General features: G+C 40.1%; 1 protein-coding gene across 1 annotated transcript in view; it reads right to left on the reverse strand.

Moving 5' to 3' along the window:
• Nucleotides 1-1991: 1991 nt before the first annotated feature.
• The window catches only part of AK5 (adenylate kinase 5), a 90574-nt gene continuing 70596 nt past the window's right edge, over nucleotides 1992-21969 (reverse strand). Inside the window, exons 10-13 of the mRNA XM_010082120.1 lie at nucleotides 17078-17241; nucleotides 15959-16075; nucleotides 11548-11736; nucleotides 1992-2215 (exon numbers count right to left, since the gene is read on the reverse strand). Of these exons, the coding sequence (XP_010080422.1) occupies nucleotides 2105-2215; nucleotides 11548-11736; nucleotides 15959-16075; nucleotides 17078-17241 (581 nt within the window). The 3' untranslated portion in view covers nucleotides 1992-2104. The remainder of the gene's footprint in view (nucleotides 2216-11547; nucleotides 11737-15958; nucleotides 16076-17077; nucleotides 17242-21969) is intronic.

A 21969-nucleotide genomic window follows, 5' to 3' on the forward strand; every position in this document is an offset into this window, starting at 1 on the left:
GATAAATCCTCTTTTTATTGAATATGTATAAATATTTATATTTCCATATGCATGCATATACAGCTATTTCTCTTGCATACATTATGAACATATGCAAATAGATACCTAATGCACATACACCCGATCAAGCATGGGAATTTGTTTTGTTCCACAGAAAGACCAGAAGAAGCAGAAAGAAAAATGAAACTGTATGTTAACTAATTTTTGTAATTTGATTTAAAAAAAAAAAAAGTAGTTGATTGTTGCCTTTGTTCCCATCCCACACAAGTATGATACTCCACACTTTTCAACTTATATTGTAATTAGAAGTTATAAAAAAATACTCCACAAAACCCACTCAGATGAATTTGCAACTTCACGGTAACTCCAGAATATTTTACTATTTTTTTGGAAAAATACTACACCAGACAGCTGCTAGTGCTTCAAGGCTCGGTTTAGAAAAACCTGCCTTCTCAAGCTGATGCATTCTGAAAGTGTCTCGCTTAAAGCTGTTATACTGCAGACGTTACTGGTCACTTAACGGCATTGGTCTGGAGCTGGAGAAGCACGTCCTAGAGCATCAGAGGTAAAATGTAGGCTATAAAAGGACCCAGGAAAGAAGGAACATCCAGGATATGAAGGATAAGAACATATCTAAAACAGTCCCTTAAAACATAATTGAATTCGCATTTACAGGGCAAATGCCAAGGAAGAAGAAGAAACAGAAGAATCTGCCCTGAATGGAAAACGGACATATTCTGTAAGCATGCTGATTTGAGCGATATTTTCAAGTCATGTACTGTGCTTTAAAAAGGATTAAACCCACATATACTGTAACAGAAATCATTACTCCTCATTTTTTATGTTTTACTTGTATTATGTCTTCATTACAAGAAAGGTAACTTTAAAAATACAAATCTGCCACATAAAGTACAACTTTGACAGTAAGAGCAATCATGCAACCCACTTCAAGTGTGAATTCATCCCATAGTTCCAGTAAGAGGATGCAATTACTTTACAGGAATGTCAAACAAGCTTTTATTTAGCTATCAGAATACCAAAGAAAATCCACAATGTTTTGGTTAACCTCATGGAAATACAATATGATTTTTACAGACTTTTTTGCAGATATTGCAGATGAATGGCTTACTAAAGATGCAAGATATGACTCAAATAATCTGTGACACTTTCCTTTCCCTTCTCCCCCCACCCCCCAAGTTTTGGCAATGCCAGTACAAGACAACAGATGATGATCTGAATTTTGCCTTTGAAATGCTTCCAAAGTACGATTTAAAGACATCTTCATATGTTCTGGCTCACAGTACAATTTGTATGTAGACTTTAAATTAATAGAGTAAAACTGCTGTTATGATGCATAATTACCGGATTGCACATTTAACTATACAAGACAATCATAATTTTCACCTCAGCTCACAAAACTGGCAAGTTGTCATTTATAATATCCTGTAATTCCCAGCGGAAGACAAGGCTGTCTCGAAAATGGTGTCTGCTCCACAATAGTGGGTTGACAGACTTCCGCAATATTCAACTGTATCTTCAGTTAATTTTTCTGCTTCTTGTAATGGTGTTCTGGGGATGTGTGAAAAGTTTATTTTAACTTCTAGCTTGACTCATTCCAGCTGTCTCACAGCTGTGTGTACCAGAGAACAGATCTGAGTCACTACAACCCAAGAACAAGCTAAGTGATAGCACAAAAATTAATAGTGTTAATGAAAATAAAATAATAACCAAAGGGAAGCTTGTACGCAGTGATCTTCAAGTTACTCTGCTAAATGTTGAACGATGTGGTCGCAGAGCTCGCTGCAGGCCAGGCACTGTCTGACTTCCCATCAAATGCATGAGATCATGAAACACAAACCAGAGCTGCTGGTCGCCATGCTGCTTTTAACCCGTGAAGAGCAAACAACCCATAAAACACTGTACAGGTCTGAGTGTACAGTTAACATACAGACCGCTTTCTAGGGAGTGTATTGGCAGAGATTTCATCTCAAATAAGGTACCACATGCACAAATTCCAGATACCTCTCCAGAAAGCGGGATTGCTTTGAACAGCATTTTAACTGTGACTGTCGAGTGCGTGTGAGGTGAGGCTGTGTACACACCATTACTGAGACTCTGTTGAAAAAGAAAACGGTGCCTCCTCCTTTTTCAGAAAAGAGTCAATTGTCTTGCAGACTTCCAGAAAAACATCCTCCTGTGTTCCATCTGCATCAACCTGTGAAGCAGGTGAAAAGCATTAGTTTTGATTAAGTTGCAAAGAATTATCTCAGAATCTAAACATTGGCACAAAAAATGGTCCAATATAAAAGTTGTTGCGTTTCATGTTACAAGCATTCTAAGGTAGAGCAGCAGCCACCATAAACCAAATTATTCCCTGTGTTTCCACACATTTATGTGAGAAGATTCTGTAGGATCCATCATCCGGAGCAAAGTACATAATCAAATGAGGGAGCTTAAGCTCTTTCTCCTAAGTACTCATGTTTTAAAAAAAAATTAAACCTTTTATACACAGAACAGTTTCCAAAGATTTTTAGAAACTATTTTAACATTTAATACCCTCCAAGAGAAACCTAACAGAACAACTTTGATATCATACTGTTAATAAGGTGAATAGCACTGACTTGTTAATTTGTTTCTTGTCTAAAGTGTCAGAGTATGTGACTGACCTGACAGCTTTCGAATGGCTTTAACTTGGCCGGGTTCTGTGTTCCTGTGCGTTTGTTATCTGCAAGCTTGGTGACTTGGTTCTGGTTTTATAGAATCATAGAATCATTTAGGTTTGAAAAGACCTTTAAGATCATTGAGTCCAACCATAGTGATGACCTTTGGGCAACACATTTTACAGTGACACTAGTTTTGTTGTACGAGAACTCACTTTCATTGAAGAAATTTTTTTCTTTAACACTCCTAAGATTTCTGTTTTGGCCAGAGGTTGTCCAGGCTCTTCAAGTTATTTTTCATGACTGGACTTCATGAAAAACAAGACCAATTTATTAGAAAACATAACGTAGCACCGAGCTTTTCTGAGTGCTGTTTCATGTCTATCCCCTGCAGTGAGTGTCACGCAGGTCCTTGCCTGAGGAAGGAGAACTGTCTCTTGCCTTCCCTGTAGTGACAGAAGCAGCTTTGATGCTGGCTGTGTACAGCACGCCGATTGCATCTGATGATTCTTCAGTTCTTCTCAAATGCCTGGTGAGAGCCTTGATTCTCTGGTCCTTGCTTGAGGAAGGAGAACTGCCTTCCCTGTAGTGACAGAAGCAGCTTTCATGCTGGCTGTGTACAGCACGCAGATTGCATCTGATGATTCTTCAGTTCTTCTCAAATGCCTGGTGAGAGCCTTGATTCTCTACTCCAAAGCAAGCTTCCTCTCTACTTTTCCATGCTCAGTCTTTCATGCATGCATGCCAGGGAGTTTGCACGCATTTAACTGGACCCATGACAGCTTTGCTAGAGCTTGTTTTTCTGAGCCATGTGCTGCATTTTCATCTTCAAGTTGCTGACTAGGCTGATAGACAATTGTAAGGTTTGAAGGGGACATTCCTGACCATCATACTTTCTGCCACCTCTTTGTTCTGCAGGAGAATAAAAGATTTTCAAACTCAAAAAAATCTATTTTTGAAATAGGCCATGAAATTATTCTTAGCTACGGTGTTGGCTTGCAGCCAGCTCCTGTACAGTCTGACTGCACTCAATGTACACTTAAGTCCCCCGGTGGTAAGTCTTGTGTGGGAGTCAGCAGCTGCTCCTTGCAGAGATCCAGCAAGGGATGGCATTCACGCTCCGTGGCTTGGTTTCACTCTTGGTGGCATCTGCAGATGCTGCGAAGTCTGGTCCCTTGTTGCATCCCGTCAGAAGTGCTGGCACATCCAGCCAGTCCGCCGCTGCACACGGCAGCTCCAGCAGTGGCAAGGACCAGCCTGGCCAACCTGCGGGGAGCTGTGCCTGACTGCGTCCAGTCCCCTCGGACCCACGAAGGGGATCTTACCGCCTGACCTGAACTACCCTCTCCCCTCCCATCAAGCTTTCAGAAGCACGGTTCTCTCACTTCCCTTGCCCTGTGTCATGTTGCCATGTGCTCACATTGCTGCTTTACATAATGCTGATGGACACGCGTGCTGGAGTAGTTGGGGAAGCAGCAGGTGGTGCTTTAGAAAGGTCAGTTCTCAAACGAGGGCTGCACATGTTCCAGAAGCTTTCTGTGCCAAAAACAATGGTTTAGGAGGGGATTATTTACTAGTAGCAAAGAGAAAAGGGGAACGGTGAACCATTCTGGACCAAATGCCTAACTCCTCCAGTTGCAATGAAACTAGCAACTCCCATCTCAGCTGCTATAAAGCAGCTTGTTAAGTCTGTCTCAACTGCCACAACACCTATTTTCATATGGCTGTCCCACAGGAAATATACTTCGTGGAGGGTGAAGGCCACAACCACTTCAAAGCTCTCTGGTCTTAATATGTATTTTTATTATCTCTTTATTCCATAAATAAATCTGCACTGGCTAACCGGTCTAACCTAATCAGCACAGCTGATTGCCATTGGCTTTTCAGTGATCTCTTCTAGAAGGGGACTGATGCTCAGATCTAGATCTGGGCAGCTGTGATGAAGAATTAGGTTTGTAAGCATGGAAATTGCCACCCTTCATGACTGGCTGGAACACTGACTTCCTAACAGTTACAGTAAAATATGGATGCGCATGACTAATGACAGCCCCAGTGCTTCCCATGCTGGCCTCCTAAATAACAAAGGTCCAGTTCATAAAACTAACTTAAAGTCGTGGCACAAAACTAACTTAATGTGACAATAATTCACAGCCAGTACCACAGTAATTCACTGGCACTCTCTGCAGCTCCAGGAGAGAAAACTGAGTATTTCTCAGATTATAACAAACCTCATAAATGAGGACTACTCTCAAGGTTTACAAGGCTACTGTCTTCTCATAAAAGCAAGATCCAGATACAGTTTTCCGTAGTGCTTCTGGTTTTGAAATGCCACTATTGCTGTAGGTAACTTCAAAGAGAGAAATTTAATGAGGTCATATGAAAAATGACTGGAGTAATCATCTCCATAGTACCATGTTGCTCCTTTTTGCACTAAAATCAGCCAATTAGATTTTCTGTCATCAAATCTCCATTTGTTGTAGGTTTTGGGATTTAGAACCCTAAATGTATACCGCCACTGAGAAAAAACCAACTGTCTGCAGAGAGGATGGCTGAGGACCACCATTTTCAGAAAGACACACTGAGACTCCGGAATAAACTCACTGGTTAGAGGCTGCCTATTGTAGGTCAGTCAAGTTCAGCTGTGTTGTCACTAACATTTATACCTTTGTCATTAAGTGTTAAAAACCTCTCTGAGACAGTACAGTACCTGGTTCTCAGAGTGATGGACCAAGCTGCCTGGAAAACCAGTGGAAACATGCTGCCCTGATACCTATTTGCATTTGGCATGAATTTACTGCTGTGTTTTATCTATAATCCCCTGCTAATGTTTCTGATGTATCTTTCTAGCCTGGTGTCTCATCTAATGTGTCACAAGCCACCAAGCAGGGTGACACAGAAACACTTGTTCCTTTGTTCCCCACCTACTTAACCTACCAGGGTTAATGATTCTCTGACAACCTTTCAGAAGACAGAAATAAATTACATACCTGCTATCGCTATCACCATTTATTATCCCTTCTCTAAAGGGAAAAGTACATATTTGCCCCTCCCCAGAGACACTTGTAACAGGGAATCAGCACGAGAAGGCTCAGAAGTGGCAGATCATGAGAGGGTGTATGGTCACTCATTCTTTCATAATGTTATGGAAAATGCTTGTGATAGGAATCTAGTAACTGCTGCCTACCCAGCATGTGACTTCAACTGATTTTAGAAAAAAAACCAGTAGGAACACTGTGAAAAAAGAAGAAAGAAAAAGAAAAATGCATTTGGGTTGAACTTTGTAGGCTAAGCTTCCATAGTGTGTGATCTGAAATAGTGAAGATTTTTGGACATCCTTGAAAATCCTGTGCTCTCAACTGCCTAACCTATGTGTTATCCTCATGCCCCTTTTCTTCAGATGACGTTGAACTTGTATTTAAGACACCTAGTAGGTGTCTTACGTTAGCTAGGTAGGATTGGTTTTGTCTTGCTTGACTACCAATGCAGTGCTCTTCTCTATTACTTCTTACCCTCCTACACACTGTCACTTGAAAAAAGCTTTAAAGGGTGAGTCAGATATTAAAAACAATCAGTTTTTTTCTCCCTTTCTTCTCAATTGACAGAGGGACATGTATTCAAAGGCATTTACATTTAGCCACGTTAAAACACAAGTAGGTGCCCACTAAATTTTCAGACGCACTTTTCTGTCCAGCTGCCTTGGAAATCACTGAGTAATAAATTTAAAACCAGCAGTATCTACTTGCTTACTACAGCTACCATAGTGCATTTTGTTTCATTTCATTCATCTGAGATGTGTGATTCCCACACAGACAGGCAGCTTGCAACTGTTCCTTTTGTGAGCAGTGCTTTCAGTCCTTGCATTGCCAATATAAGGTCTCTGTTAAAGAGCACCCACTTGCTGTCCTTAGTGCCAGGTGGGTGTTCTGTAACTGACTATGAAAAGATTATGGAATATTAAACTATATCCCCAAAATATTATTTTTTAGTAATTAATTGGAAAATTTCTAACTTATTCTTACTTTACCTTTCAGAACACAATTTAGAAACTTAATGCCTAGGCAGAAAAGCATACGGAGGACACTGTCATTCTTAGCCCTTCATCCTTCAGTCAGTTTATCTTCCCTTGTAAATACATCCCCGTGAGTTACATCACAGATTTTCATCTCAGCTGGGTGGCTGGAAAGATGACTATTATTTATTCCTGTCAGGTCCACAGATGTTTCATCTGCAGGCAAAGTCTCCACCCTTTGCACGTACCTCACACTTCCACTGACAGGTAATCTTGGTAAAAGAGAAATTTCAAACAGAATCCTGATCTTTTGGCAGCTTCATCAGGTCATTGTTCTTGTTCAGAGGTCAGCTGAATGGAAAAATATTGCCTTTCCAAATAGCACGTTAGTTATTTATGAATGCATCTGTGGACAATAGGTTTAGAGAAGGCCATAAAATTCTCATTGATTAAAATGGGAATGCTGCTACAACCATACACCTTTGTCTCTTCTGTGCAAGTAAAGTAAAGACAGAATTCCTATTGACTGAAGAGCAAGCTAGGTCAGACTTCAAGTTCTTCTGTCTCTCCTGTGTTTATTAGGCTCCTTGCATTCATGCTGTAACACCCATTCCAATGCAGAGAACAAGAAAGCGAATTTGACAAAGCAGTCTCGAGCACACCTTGATATGGCACGACAGGTCAGTTCCTCCTCCACTGTGCTCATCCAGCATCTAATTCCCACACCAGACCTTTTGCTGGCCTTGAGCCAGGACTGAATTTCACATTTGCATATTTAATTGGCCTGTTTCAGGACTGAAAACTTTTAGGCTGGATTGGACAAGTTAAATACATATCACTGTTGCCATGTGCTGTTCCGAATCTGTGGAAAACTTTCCCCAGACCTTAATACACTAAAAATGGAGAAATCAAATAATACCGATATGCCAATGCTATTTTCTTGTTAAACAAGTCTATTTAACAATTCTGATTTTCTTTTCTGTGGCAAAGCAGAGACTGGATGCTACAGTTAAGCCCTACAAGACATGCTCACTTATACAATCAAACACTATTTCACCTACAATTATTAGTGGTGCTTAGTCACACATTGCAGCAAGCTGGTTAGAAAAGGTTAATGCTGAATCTTCATGGGTGGGATTTAGACTCTAATATTTCTCCTAAAATTCTCAACATCCACTCCTCTGAATTCTTAAGAAGGTGCATGGCTGGAGTCTCAAGGGACATAAAGCTCATGTGGGCCTTCCACTGAAGAGCTCCTCCTGTTGAAAAAATGAGCCTAGGCAGTAATAACTTCCCAGAAGAAGGCAACTAAAGATTCCTTTAGACCCTTCTTCTCTTCCTCTCTTAAACAGCTTCTCTTCAGATGCTTTGGCCATCACTTGTCCTGGGATCACAGGCTGATCTGGATCTGCAAACAGCACCTTCAGGTAAGACGTTGCAACCCTGAAGCTATGGGATCCCACCAGCTTTCCCTGAGAAAAAGACTGCACAAGCCTCTGGTCTGTAGGTACATGAAGCTCCATGGGTTATTTTTAAAAAAATCATTAATGTAGATGACATAATTTACTTTAAGAGGTCTTCAAATCAACACTTAGCAAATTAACTTTGGTGGCTTTGCCTGAAATGGATTAGGAAACATATACACAGTTCTTTCAGTGAGCAGAATTACAGAAGCAGCAGCATCTTAATGGGAGCATTAAGATCTTCAACCAGCGCTGGTCAATGCTGGGGAGTTAAAAAACCCCACTCAGGAATGAGTAGATTCCCAAAGCTGAAAACATGTGGTGTTATAATTAAAATCAGAAAGAAAAATATTAACCATGTTCGACTGCCTCTAGGTAGTGTCTCGGTCTTCTGGGTATGTGTATGGTATTACAAATAACAAAAAATAAGGACTATTTAAATAGCCTAGCCCACACAAAAAAAAATTGCAGTCAGAAGTATTACTGGTAGTTTTTCTGCTTTCCACCTGAATTTCCTTTCCTCATTCAGAGAACATCAGAGTGGCTGCAAATGTCAATGCTTAGCAGTCTGTAAAATATGTTGCTATAAATAAGAAACTAACCCCATGTCCTGGGAATTGCAAACTTCCCCTTCACTCTCTGCTTTTCTCAACACATGCAGCTTAAACATATTCACCACTAAGATAGTTTTAAAACTGTAAACCTAAATGTCTGTTTTATCTCAATTTCCCACAGAGCTAACAGCTATACATTTTATGTTATCTAGTTCTCTGTGTTTCAAAACAGCTGCTGATCAACCCTTAACTGTTTTTTGTCTTTATTCTTCAAATTGTTGAGCCAAATAATGTAAAGGTTTGTAAGATGTGCATTTCCAGGATAATAATACAGGTTGGAAAGAACCTCAGTGGGTCATCTACTCCAACCTCCTGCTCAAAGCAGGACTGGGCGCTGGAAGGATCCCACTACGCCAGGCACTGTGCTTGAGCTGTGTCACTGACCAGGCCAGACTGTATGATTAAACCCTTCTGAGTTCACTTATCCATGAAAAATTTCATAAAGAATCATTCCTTCCAGAAAATAAATTACTTTGTTTCACAGTATTTAGTGTATTACCAAAACAGATTTTTTTTTTTTTTAATTCCAGCACTGTCCACTGCAGAACCGACAGGGAATATTTGGATCAGAATAGCTACGGAAGTCAATTGCCCTGTGCAAAAAAAAATGCTCAGTCCTACTTTCCCACTTTCACTGTAGGTGCAAAGTAAACTTTACAAGAGATTCCCACAAGTATTCAGCAACACTTGGTTAAAAAAATCACTTCTCTCACCCATGAACAATAAAACATTAACATGCCGCTTGTATGAAAACTACATTAGCTTCTGCTCCTTGCTGTACAGGCAGCAGGGCTGCAGGCTTGTACCCGAGGCTGGCTGAGGGTGACAGGCACAGCCTTGGGAGGATGAATTTTAACAGCCTGCCTCTACTGAGTATTTTGGCAGTGTTCTCTAAATGCTGACAAATAACTGAACATGTACTTGTCTACATCAAAAGGGTTGGGGGGGGGACATCTCCCTGCTTTACTTAAATCCATAATGGAATCACATGTTTGATAGCAGATGTGTATTTTATCAGTTTAGTAAAAAGCAGATGAGGTATATATTTCAACACAGAGTACCTGCGTTCAAGAAAAACAGAACACATTTTTCAACCTTAAAAGGACATTTTACATTATAATGTTTATAAAGCTGATTTTACAGAGTTTTCATACCCAATAGTTCCACGCAGAAGACAGAAAGTACGTGGAACACCAACATTCATCAGCAGCAAGTACAGACAATGTTCAGATGTTGCAAGAACAGTGTAAGCACTGTTCAAGCAATGCACAAGTATTTTCTAACATGCAAACACACAATGTCAGTTCCCTCCAAAGCTAACGACAAAAGAGTGCAAATCACACACCCAGTTCTGACCCATAGCCTAGGCAAGTCCCTTAAGGATCTAATGAGCTGTAAGCTCTCAGGGAAAGGCTGCATGCTTTGCCATTGCATAGATTGCACAGGAGGTGGAGCAGAAACTTGGAGCAGAAGTAATAAGGAAGGACAAGGAGAGTCCATGCCAAGTGAAATAAGACAGGCCATGAATGCAAATCTGTGTGAAAGTATTTAGTGTAGTTTCATTCTCTTTGGGGCTGTCACTTCCCTGATGCTTCAAAAAAGGCAACACTGTGGTAGACACAGCTCACCACAATAAGATCTTAGAGATCTTCGCATCGCATTGTGTTGGTGTATTGTGTATTGTACTGAATTCTTAATTAGACTCATCCTTGCAATGTTGGCAAGATAGCTCGTCAAAGAAAATGCAAATAAAACCAGATAGTCATTCTGAAGCTTAAAAAAGAAAAGTTATTGGGGATTTTTTTTTTTTTTGCCACTCTAGAGTTTGCCTCCTTTGCACTTATTGTGGGGTTAGCAAAGGACGCAAATGAGGACTCTCCCTTTGAGTATCATTCTTCTCAGGACCACGTTGTCTTCTCTGTTCCCAGGTCAGGATACGGGTGCATAAATTATCTGCATGTTTCTCTTTTGGGAACTTTGCAGAGGAGAAAGGTTGGGCATATGTGATTTGCATGTTTGCTACAGCCTCTAGCAAAAAGCTCCCATAATATTTCCAGAAACTATTATTGGTTTCTTTCCCTCTTAGAACAAGAAATATCAGTAGGACTAGATCTTTCTGTGGCTGAACATATGGGACAGTTTGCCATGACAGAGCAGAGAAATAAACAAAAAGAAAATATAATCATCCCATGTAAATGAGATTACAAATGTGCCAGCAGTTGATTGCACTGATGGAATTTTTATTTTCTTCTCTGTAAAGTATGGTTAGAGAATAAAAATATCCTTTAAATATCACAAACTGAGCAGGTGTAAACTGAGGTAATTAATTTAAATTAATATAACTATGTCATGTATTCCAGCAGAAAGGTCTTTCTTGTGTGCAGGTCTGTTTTATTTCTGGTTATACACTGTCAGTTTTGTAAATTTAACTAAAGGGTTTTGGATTAACATAATCTTTCATCCTAATTCTGAAAGCCCTTACATAGAAATGAATCTTAATACTTACAGAAAAGCCTTCCAGCATTAATGTTTAATAAGAAATTCTATATAGACGAGGCAGCAATTTAGGATATGTTCTCAGACTCAGAATAAATCTGTGTTTTTATGCTTTCAAATTGTACTGTGGAACTCAGAAGTTTGTAGAAGTTGCAAACAAACCAGGGAAGCACAAGATGAGAACAAACTGGAAAGCACAGAAACTAATACCACTCATAAATGGTGTCGTGTCAGTATTTTCCCAATATTGCTCACATAATGGAAGTAAAAAGCAATAATTTAGTTAAAAAGGTCAAGAAATTTACCTTGCATAACTGTGTCTTCCTTTCATAGTATTCAGTCACAGGTTTTGACGCTTGGTAATAGCTTTCGATTCCTTCCTTGATGGTTTCGGCATTATCAGAGTGCTGACTGCTCTGATTTCTTATCAGAAGGCGACTGCTCATGGTTTCTGTAGAGCAGTCCAGGCAGAACACGAGTTTTGGTTCCCCAATCTAGAAGCAAAGAAACAATAAGTATTCAAACCACTGGCCTGGTAAAACTGATTTTGTTTGGAAAATTTTAAAAAGAAACACTACCAAAAGAGTAATCAAGGAATTTATTAGCAAATTACTTTTGTATTTGTCTATGCAGAAATTATGCTTATTAACAAACACCTCTTACTGTAGCAGCACTTACAGATCCCAGTATTCAGGATCAAGGCTACTTGGACTGAAGATATTGTCAGTTTGTTTGTTATTTGCAACTGTTTGATAAAAGCTTGATGCAAACAGCACTGGACTCAGGTAACACTTGACACAGTTATTCTTCTGGCCTTTGCTTTGTTTGGTCTGTGAAAAGTATATTTTCATTCAGGGAGTTGTAAACTATAGCTTAGAATTGCAAGACGCAATAGAAGGAAATGCCCAAATCAAAGTGTGCCCACTTGGAACAGAGATGAGTAGCAACAGACAGGCTCAGGGACACCATCAAATGCTTGTTACTGGACATATTCACAGGAATATATCCTGTGAATTACTTTATGTCATGCACTATTTTATGTCAATTATTTGCAGTGTAACTCTACAACATTACTGTCCATGGCATAAAGGAAGGATGTGATACATTTCTCTGCATTTTCAAATTGGTGAGTAATTTCCAAATTGTATGAGAAGCCCACCATTTAGAGCCTTTTGGCTAGTGCCAAAATAGTTGTAAGGGAGAGTCTGCTCTTTTCTACAAAGAAAATAAATATTTATTTATTTATTTTTATTCACAGGCCTTGGTAAAGATAGTAAATAGTTGTTTCTATCTAGATCTTGATCATAGATATTGCAGTATTTTATGGGTGAAAAAGAGCTGTCAAGAAAGAGCAAAATGTTCCTTATAATATTTTAGGAGAGCAACAAAAGTTCTAAATGCAAATCCCCATCATTCTTTCCCCAAGATGCTGAAAAATATGCATGTCATTTAGCATAAATCCTGCAATACACACTGTCTTGCACTCTGCTCAGGCACAGCTCTCTCTGACACAAGGTTTTCTCTGAGCAACAACTGTAGGGCTGAGTCTAAAGGGGTAAACTCCACTTTATCAAGTAAAATAAAAGTGTTACAGGATCAGAGAAAAGTTATGTATTAAATCCTTCAATGATGCTCTCTGACTTTTTCTCATTCATTCCCTTTCTAGCAGGGATTTGGAGAACACCTTTTAGGAAACAGTGAGAAGTCTTGAGAAAAGACAACTGTTCTTCACATAAGTGACCATGACAAATCCGTGATTTTACCATGGCTACAGCAAAGAAAGTCTAAACCATAGAATCATAGAATGGCTTGGGTTGGAAGGGACTTTAAAGATCAACTAGTTCTAACCTCCTGCCATGGGCAGGGACACCCTCCACTAGACCAGGTTGCTCAAAGCCTCATCCAGCCTGGCCTTGAACCCCTCCAGGGATGGGGCATCCACAGCTTCTCTGGGCAACCTGTGCCAGTGTCTCACCACCCTCACTGGAAAAAAAATTCTTCTTAATATCTAATCTACATCTACCCTATTTCAGCTTAAAACTGTTACCCTGTGTCCTGTCACTACCCTCCCTGATGAAGAGTGACTCCCCATCTCTCCTGTAGCCCCCTTTAGGTACTGGAAGGCTGCTATAATGGTCTCACTGGAGCCTTCTCTTCTCTAAATGTTTGATATATGGAAATTGCCGTTGCTACCTTTGTTGACAGCCCTTAAAAGAAGAAATATTCTAAAGGTAAATATTTCACCTTAGGCCTTCTGCATTTGACTGAGGATGTATGGATTATGGACCTTTCTACTACCTTAATGACTTTCTAAGAGAAAGCTGAAGCCAAGAGATTATGTCAAACAGTTCAACAGGCTTTCATCCATCAATTTTTCCCACACAGCTCAGAAAACATTAATGCTATTAGCAGCAGCAGTATTGAGTTCTGGGATTAAAAAAGCCAACAAGGCAGTCTGAACAGTGCAAGAGACTTAGATTGAGAAGTTAAAAAAGATGTGGGCTTAATCAATGGTTTAAACAAATATCCTTTTTGTATAATTGGACTAGGATGGTGAGAAGTTATTTCCTCCCAGCTCCACATGAGGAATTCCATGGTCTGTTATAAATTATAATAGAATAAAAGAGGAGGAATAAATAGAGGAATTACTCCTTTCATCAGTTATAGTCATATCATCACCTTGCAATGAGGATATGAAGGAGTCTACTGACTGGTAGGATCAGATAACAGTATCTTGTTTGATAGACCAGGTCTGATTTGCTTTTGAAAAATCTATATGATTCTCTTAAAAGTTTCAATGTTGCTATTCTCTGGAATTTAAAATGTTACAGAAATGTCATTCCTCTGAGTTAAAAATTGCAAAAGGAAAAAGTAATGGCCCTATCAGGTATTACAGCAATTTTTACTACTGGGTTGTTGTTTTTTTTTTTTTAAATTACTGTTTTCCTGACACAATTTAGCTTCAGTGATGCATGCTGTGGGGACATCTGCAGGAAGCCAAATAAGTCTAATGTATTGTGTCTTTACTCTGTCTTATTGGGTATCTTCCACCTGGTGATGTGGAACTTATAATTTAATATTGTTTTCTACTTTTCACCTAGCAGAAAGTCTGAGGAGGGAACAGAGACGTGCTCCTCTAGAATTATGGCTAGGTAAAAGTACAATTATGTCATAGAAAGGAATTGGGCAAAACTGCCTGGAGAATAAGCTGTTTCTACACAGCTAATTCTATTTAGGGCTGTCAAGCTTTTACATATAAGCATTATCCCTGATGTCTTCTAAATAGAACAGCTCTTTGTTAACAATTTTAATGTTTTTTACACATCATGTAGATATGTAGCATTATTCATTTGCACTGTGCCACTCTTAATTAATAAAGCTCGATGTCCACCTCTTTTCACTCAATTATAATGTAGGAAGAACTTCTCATCACCCTTTGGAAAGAACTGCAAAGCATTATCTCAGTAATGACTCATTTAAAAAAACTTCACAGACTTACGGAGCAGCTTACAGCCAGCCAAGTTCACCCTGTGAAAACTGAAGTGGATACATGGATACAACAGGGATGACTTAGCACATTCAAAATTATCACTTGAGGTCCTTGTATTTTATTCCAAATGTCAAAGGCAGCTCAGGACTACGGGATTTGCTGCTACAGTGTCTACGGGAACTGAAAGGGGCTGAAAGGGGCTCTGCTTTTGCACCGGATACATCAAGAAAAGTAGCCTGCCAGAAAAGCAGCACTCCTGAAATAGCTCCTCCTTCTACACAAAATGAAAGAAATCTCCAATGTCTTTTTAATGGTCTGTGTCATTTTAGTAAAGGAACTAATAGATCAACATTTCCATGAATGGCTTCTATAGCAAATCCCATTGCCCATTATTTTGTCCAGCTTCTGATGGCTAAATCTTGCTAGGCTTTTGTGGTAAAACAAAGCAGCTAAAGGTTCAGGGAGAAAACAGATGATTCATTAAAGTTTTATCACTTTTCAAACCAATATAGGACATTTGTGGAGTGTAATATGAGAGAATATATACTGAACTATTTCTCCTAGTTCAGCACTTCTTTTCTCCTAAACCCTGGCAAATTCATTCGTGGGGTTTATATAGAGTATTTTCTGCAGATTGAGAAATGTACAGCTGAGACTTCTCAGTACGTCTTAGCACATACTGAGGAAATCGATAACTCTCTGAACTACCACACAGTCACTTGCAAAACACTCTTTTTATGGCTATGCCACCTGTTACTCATCACAGAAATTAAATCCATGTTTTGCTGTTTCAAAGTGGCAGCAAGCTTCAGCAGAGCCGGCTCAATGGTATGAGAGATTAACCATGCAGATATATGCTTTCATGAACCTACATCAAAGAGTGCTCGATGAGATTTTCATGAGTATAGCAGCCATCCACCAGAATTAGAAGACTGATTCTAAAAATGGTGCTTTCCACTAAATATGAATTGTTCCTGGTTTATATTAAATTAGGGTAAAATCAGCCTTTACTTCTCCTGGTACTACAGAGTCTGTGGAGGTGAGGGCAAAAGCTGGAGTTACTATATTGATGGAGTGCCAAAGTTTCAGTGATAAGCAGCACAGCGCTGTTGGATTGGCTCTTTACTTGTCCCTGTTGCAAAAGCTAAAGATGGGGACCTAGGCAGCATCAGAAGTACAGTAGGATCTTAATAGGAGTTATAACAGTATTATGATTATACAGTCACCTTGCTCTCAAAATCTTCTGCTTCTTTCAGCTCCCGGGGATACCCATCAATCAGAAATCCTTTTGTGTCCCCTAACTTGGAAACCATGGCTTCCTTCAGTAGCTCTAGGACAATACCCTGCATTGGAAAGAAAGGAAGTTACTTGGTTAATTAATAAGAAAGATTAACCTTTGTTTGTTACACTGATTTTAGTCCTATGACTTTGAGAACTGCCTTGTTTTGCTAAAAGCAGGTTCTGTGACTGCAGGTGTTTTTCCTGTCCTGCAGGTACCCTCTTTTTTCTTCTCTCTAGTGTTGCAACCCATCCAAGGGTTCCCAAACTGTCCTCTAGATAGCTGGGAATATTTCATAGTTTCAAAATTAATGTTAATACCTGTGAAACTCTGGAGTACTGCTGCAGCTTTTTCTGATCGGACTGCATTTTGCTATGTCATTGGTATAATTATATTGCATGCAAAGTGATAAGAGACCCCATCTGACCAAGCACACCAAAGAGCAAAGCAATCAAAATCAGGTCTCAGCATAACTTTTAGTTTCCCCTGAGCAGCACTTCACAGTATCTTTCATTAACAAACACGTCCTATGATCCAGCTGCACTTGCTGAAGATCTACCAGGAGCTGGGGCTGCGGACCTGCCATGTAAAAGTCAAGTCCAGATGAGAACAACACACTTTGTGTTCATAGTCTCCATTAAACTGCAGTCCAGCTACTCTGGGATGTTAGCCAGCTCTGCAGGGAACTGCTGCAGGTATTGTAAATTAGAATAGCTGCTAGGAGGACCAGCTCTGAATCTGAAATGTGAAGCTATAAAATGGACATAAAGTTTCTGTTACCTGTTCTTATTCTTACATTTTGCAATGCATAGCACAGCATCTGTCTCACTGTATTTCATTACTAATTTGTTGCCTATGTGAGTCTGAAATGTAAAGAAATACTGGCACAGAAAGGGGAAAGAAGTGCCACTGATCTGCCAATGAGGAAACTTCTCCCTCAAGGTGCAGATTAACTTTACTTAAATGGGAATCATCAGCTCTAGTCTCTTCTTTTCACCCTTTTAGACAACCTACCTACCACTGCCTTTGTTTAACCATTAGGACCCCAAATAAAACTGTCGCTTACGCCAGGCACAGGTTCACCACATTCCATGATGTCTTTGATCAATTTACTTCTCTCTGATAATGACGATAACTCATTTTGGAGAAGGTCACCAGTGGACAGGTGAGTAAATCCGTATTTCTTGGCTAACTGTTCACATTGGCTACTTTTGCCAGAGCCAGGCCCACCTTTGTGAGGGAAAAATATCTAGAATTAGAAAAGAATAAATACATGCCTTTTTCTCAAACTATAGCAACCAAGAAAATGGGAGAAAATTGATGAAACTCCTTATTTTGCAAGTTTTTTTTTTCAAAGACACTGTATACAGTAGAACAAGTCACACACTTCTCTTCCAATACACTGCACTGCTGACTTAACAACGTGTACCGGAGTTGAGGGAGCCACAACCGCGTGAAATCTCCTGCAGAAGAGAATGTGTTCCTAAGCCACTATTACCATGTAAAGGAAAAACACAGAACAGCCAGTGGGGAAGGGTTTTTGACTCATAGATGGTCAGTTTGATAGCTGCAACAAATGCCAGCAAACTAATGTTCACCGTGTCCTTGTGAGGGAAATATTTTACCCCCATTTATGGAATGGAAAGGTATAGGCAAAGAGGTGGTGAAACCTGCCTCTGTTACGTGGCCTGTACGTAGGTGTACAGTAACTAAACCCTTTTGCACTGTGGTAAACGCAGTGCTTGGGCCCTCTTCCTTTGAGCTGGCAAGTTCACACGTGCTGGTACTGAGGATTGATACTGCCGATAACTGAGAGACAGGCACTGAGGCTGCGAAATGGCTGCCCAAGGCTCGGTCACGCTGCTCCCTGCAGCTGTGGCACTGGCTGCTCTTCGTGCACACTGCAGGGAAGCACAAGAGTCAAGTGCTCAGCAACAAAGGGCACGTGGAGACGTTGTCACCACCTGCTCTTCTACATCCACAACTGCACTCAGGTGGAAAACCATCTCTGCCAGTCCCAGAGTCAAAGTACTAGAGGGGTGAAGGGCAGCCCCAGCCGACAGGGCGCTGAGGGGAAGCTGCCCAGGTGGCTGTTCCCCAGGCTGATGGAAGGCACCTGTGGCTGCCCCAGGTCAGCACAGCTGCAGGCTGGGTGCTCGCATCTCCTGGGGCCTGTGGGGAAACAGAGAGGGCGTGTGGAGAGGGGCAAGGCCTCAGGGGAACGCTGCAGTGTCCTACTGTCAGAAATGGCACCTCAGGCCTCCCTGCTTCCTTCAACAGGAGAGCTGTTACCACCTCAAGACTCCCAAAACTCTGTCTCTCCTGAATGCCTCTCTGGCAAGTGCCCTTTTTCTGGAGCTGTCTCAGGCTCTGGGCACCTCCTTGCTCTGCAGGTGCTGGCATTGCCCTGTCCCACCTCCTCAATGGAGGTGGCTGCTTTTCCTTCCCCGCCCTGAGGGCTGACCCTGGGAAATGCCAAACGCCTCTTCAGCTGCTGCTGACCAGCAGCAGCCACCCCAGCCCAGCCGGAGAGGAGACAGGCAGCCATAGAAACTGCTGGAAGGCACCTCTTGGGGGTCCCAGGCCTGTGGTGGTGCCCACCAGAGCTGCCGGCGGAGCTGAGGTGAGCACCCGTGAGGGCTGCACAGGGCGGGGAGGGCTGAGGGGCCATGCTGGGGCCGGGCGGGGGGAGGCCGGGAAAGCAAACTTCTGTTGTGACAATATCAGGATTTGGGGAGACATTTCAAGGTGTGTAGCAGCATTTTTATAATCACTGATGGATCTATTCAGAAGATGTACTGCAGTAGGAGGTAATTATACCCTTGTAGGGAGACAGTGCTCAAAAATCAAAAGAAGAGGCAAGACCAAGATTAAAAAAAAGCAAACCTATTTTCAGTCACATTTTTTAAGCGTGTGACTTGTGTATTTATCAACTGTTGGGACTTACAAATATGACTACACAGCTCTATTATGTGGATTTCAGATGCCAGAAAATACGTGATTTTATTTTTTGTTTATCATTATATGAACAAACAGAGGAATGACATGTTCACAGTAAAGTTGGCACCATCTCCTCCTGACTTATCTTTCTTCTCACTTTTGCATTCAATTTAGGAAGTAATTGCTCTGAGCATATAATTTTCTGAGAAGTTACAGTGCTGTAGCTGAGAATAAAAATTGGGTCATATGGCAGTAGCATCAAAGGAACGGTTTTGTCTACTGTAACCTGGAGTCTTTTACTTCAGCTTCACAAAGACAATTATCAGCCCATGGTGTAAGAATCACACTTGTGCTACAATTTTAGCTAGAAATATCTTTGTCACGGTCTCATTTTGTTGCCAATGTGGGTTGTGTTTTGTTTTTCTTTTGCTTTAATAAGAAGAACATTATTCTTTTGTAAAAGCAACAATTGAAAGAAAACAAGAAATAAATAATAGTAGCTACAGGGAAATAGATGCAGAGAAGTTATAGGCAAATTATCTGTAATGAGACAGTTAAATATCTGTAGCTGCAATTAATTTTATTTCTGGGCTGTTTTGTTTTTTTAGATTAGTAAGTTTGTGTGTATATGTGCTTGTTTACGCATTCTGTCTCCTGGCCCTGAATATACTAGCAGTGCAGTAATTTCATCCTATTTATTTGGTGTATATAGACAGTATTAGAAAAAAAAAAAAAGCTATGAAGATTACTTTATTCTGTTTCTTATGCAAGTATTCCTCTTCTAAATATAGAGCTGAAAGAGAAATTTAATCATGTCCCTTCATACACTAAATAAACTAGATGTCTTTTTAGAAATAACAATACGAGGACAATTTTTGGTTGTTTAGCAGGTGAATATTCAGAAAAACTGATGTCTTTCTATAATACCTTTATCTGTTAGTATTTTAAAAGGAAACACCATCAGAATGATACAATATGCAGGGCATGCACCATAATCAGAATTACTGTGCCTCCAAAATATTAATTAAAATTGACCATGTTTATTTTTTACAGAAGAGTTCCAACAAAGCTGAGATTAAATGCTCAATCTTTAAAGAGGAAAAGACATAATTAAATAAGTTATGTGCTAAAAATGGTAATTTTTATAGCCACTGCTATTAATTTAGTATCATTTGATGAGTAGCAAAGCATCCCACTGCTTGACAAATGTATATGACCCACTTTACAAATACTTCTGCTTTCTTATCAATGAATGAGACTGCAGTACTTGCTTGGCCTGATCTGAGAAGAGGCTGAATGCCCCCAGGAAATTCAACATTGAGGGCTGAACACATACTCAGCATTTATGCCAGTATTAATTTACATGACTGAAGTTCAAGTATTAATGTCTTGTCTCCCTCCGAAGGCCAGTATTTAATGTGACTGAAAATAGATATTTAGGTGGGAAAGAATGTGAGGGTGCATTTCCTTACTAATTAGATACCTCCTTCCTGCTCAGTGTATACATTATAGGACTACCACGTAAGCAGCTTTAACAGCAAATTACCCCTGCAGTCATGAGGCTTACTATCCATTTGTAGTGATGCAAACAAATGTATTTTGTTCTTTTAGAGGGTCTCTTTATTAAATTTATGCATTTTTCTAAAAAAAAAATAATTTACTTGAAGAACGTTTATAAGGAACAACAGCTGCATATTAGATAAAACAAAAGCTAGCACAAAGATATTTTCAGTTAAGAAGGCTTCACTGCAACTTGTTATACTTTTTCAAACAGAAAAAAACTTGAGACACTGAAAAAAAGTAGTGAAGTTTTCCCAGTGGCTCAGCTGTTAGGAAGAGGAAAATATGTCCCCACTTCTGTTGTGAAGGCTTTAAGAGTCTTTGTGAACACTGTCATTTTCTCTGTATGCTGTCATCTTTTACTCTGCCTACATACATTTTGGAAAAACAATGGTGTTAACCAGTGCCAGTCTGATTCATGGTAACCTGCTGTTCAGATTGATCATGTTGTCTTCCTGTTTTCATATATGACACGAAGATAAAGAGTTAAAGTCTAGAACATGTCCAGAGGAATTATGAGTGTACTGTGACCTTTAGGAGAACACAGAAGAACTACCAGCCGTTCTTCACTGTTAGCATACTTTGTATGATGCTAGTATTGCTAACTGCAGTACATCTTGCTTTAAAGTTCATTAACTTAATAAAAAGTTGCAGATTAAGAAATGAAGCACATTGTACCAGTCACAGAGATTATTCTTGGAAATTGAATCCTTTGTGCATCCATTTATGTTTTCTGATACAAACAGTAAGCAAGTATCCGGAATCAGGGTACTAGACAGAGCACAGAAATTAAATGCAGTTCTGTATATCGCTTTTCTGTAGACAAGGCTGGATTAAAAGGTCTATGCACTCCCTTAGTGCAGTTTTCCCTTTCATTATGTTGATTCAGCTGCCTGTGAAACTCTGTAAGGGGGATCTTCTGGTAAATAACTCTCTGGCAGCACTGCTGACTTAAGTGGTCACCTTTCTCCATTAATTATTGAATGCAGAAATGCTTCACGGAGAGCGCTTCAAGGGGAGAAATAGAGTGGTCTCAGTGGGTAGGGAGAAATGACAACTGCCCAAGCAGCATTTCTGAATGTTTAAGTGCAGTCTGCCTTAGATCAGTGACAGATCTCCATTTAAGAAATTGAATCTCTTACTCCTGCTCTCTCTCATGCCCCAAACCCGCCCCAGACTATAGAAGACCACAAGCCTAAGCATGTGATTCTAATGTACCGGTATGGCTGAGAGTGCAGCATCACAAGCAGACGAATTAATGATGCTAGAGGGAGCTGGGACTGCTGCTGGGAGCGAGCAGGGACAGGAACAAGCAATGTGAGCAGTTCATGAACCGGCTTTGCTGCCAGAAATATTAATAAATCAGAAGTGTCATACAGACACATTGGGATGTCTCTGTTTTAAACTTGCCAAAATTTATGAATTTATTGTATACCAAAATATGATGAAGAATTGCAT

The sequence above is a fragment of the Pterocles gutturalis genome, unplaced genomic scaffold (assembly GCF_000699245.1).
Source record: "Pterocles gutturalis isolate BGI_N339 unplaced genomic scaffold, ASM69924v1 scaffold14449, whole genome shotgun sequence".
NCBI classification, from domain to species: Eukaryota; Metazoa; Chordata; class Aves; order Pterocliformes; family Pteroclidae; genus Pterocles; species Pterocles gutturalis.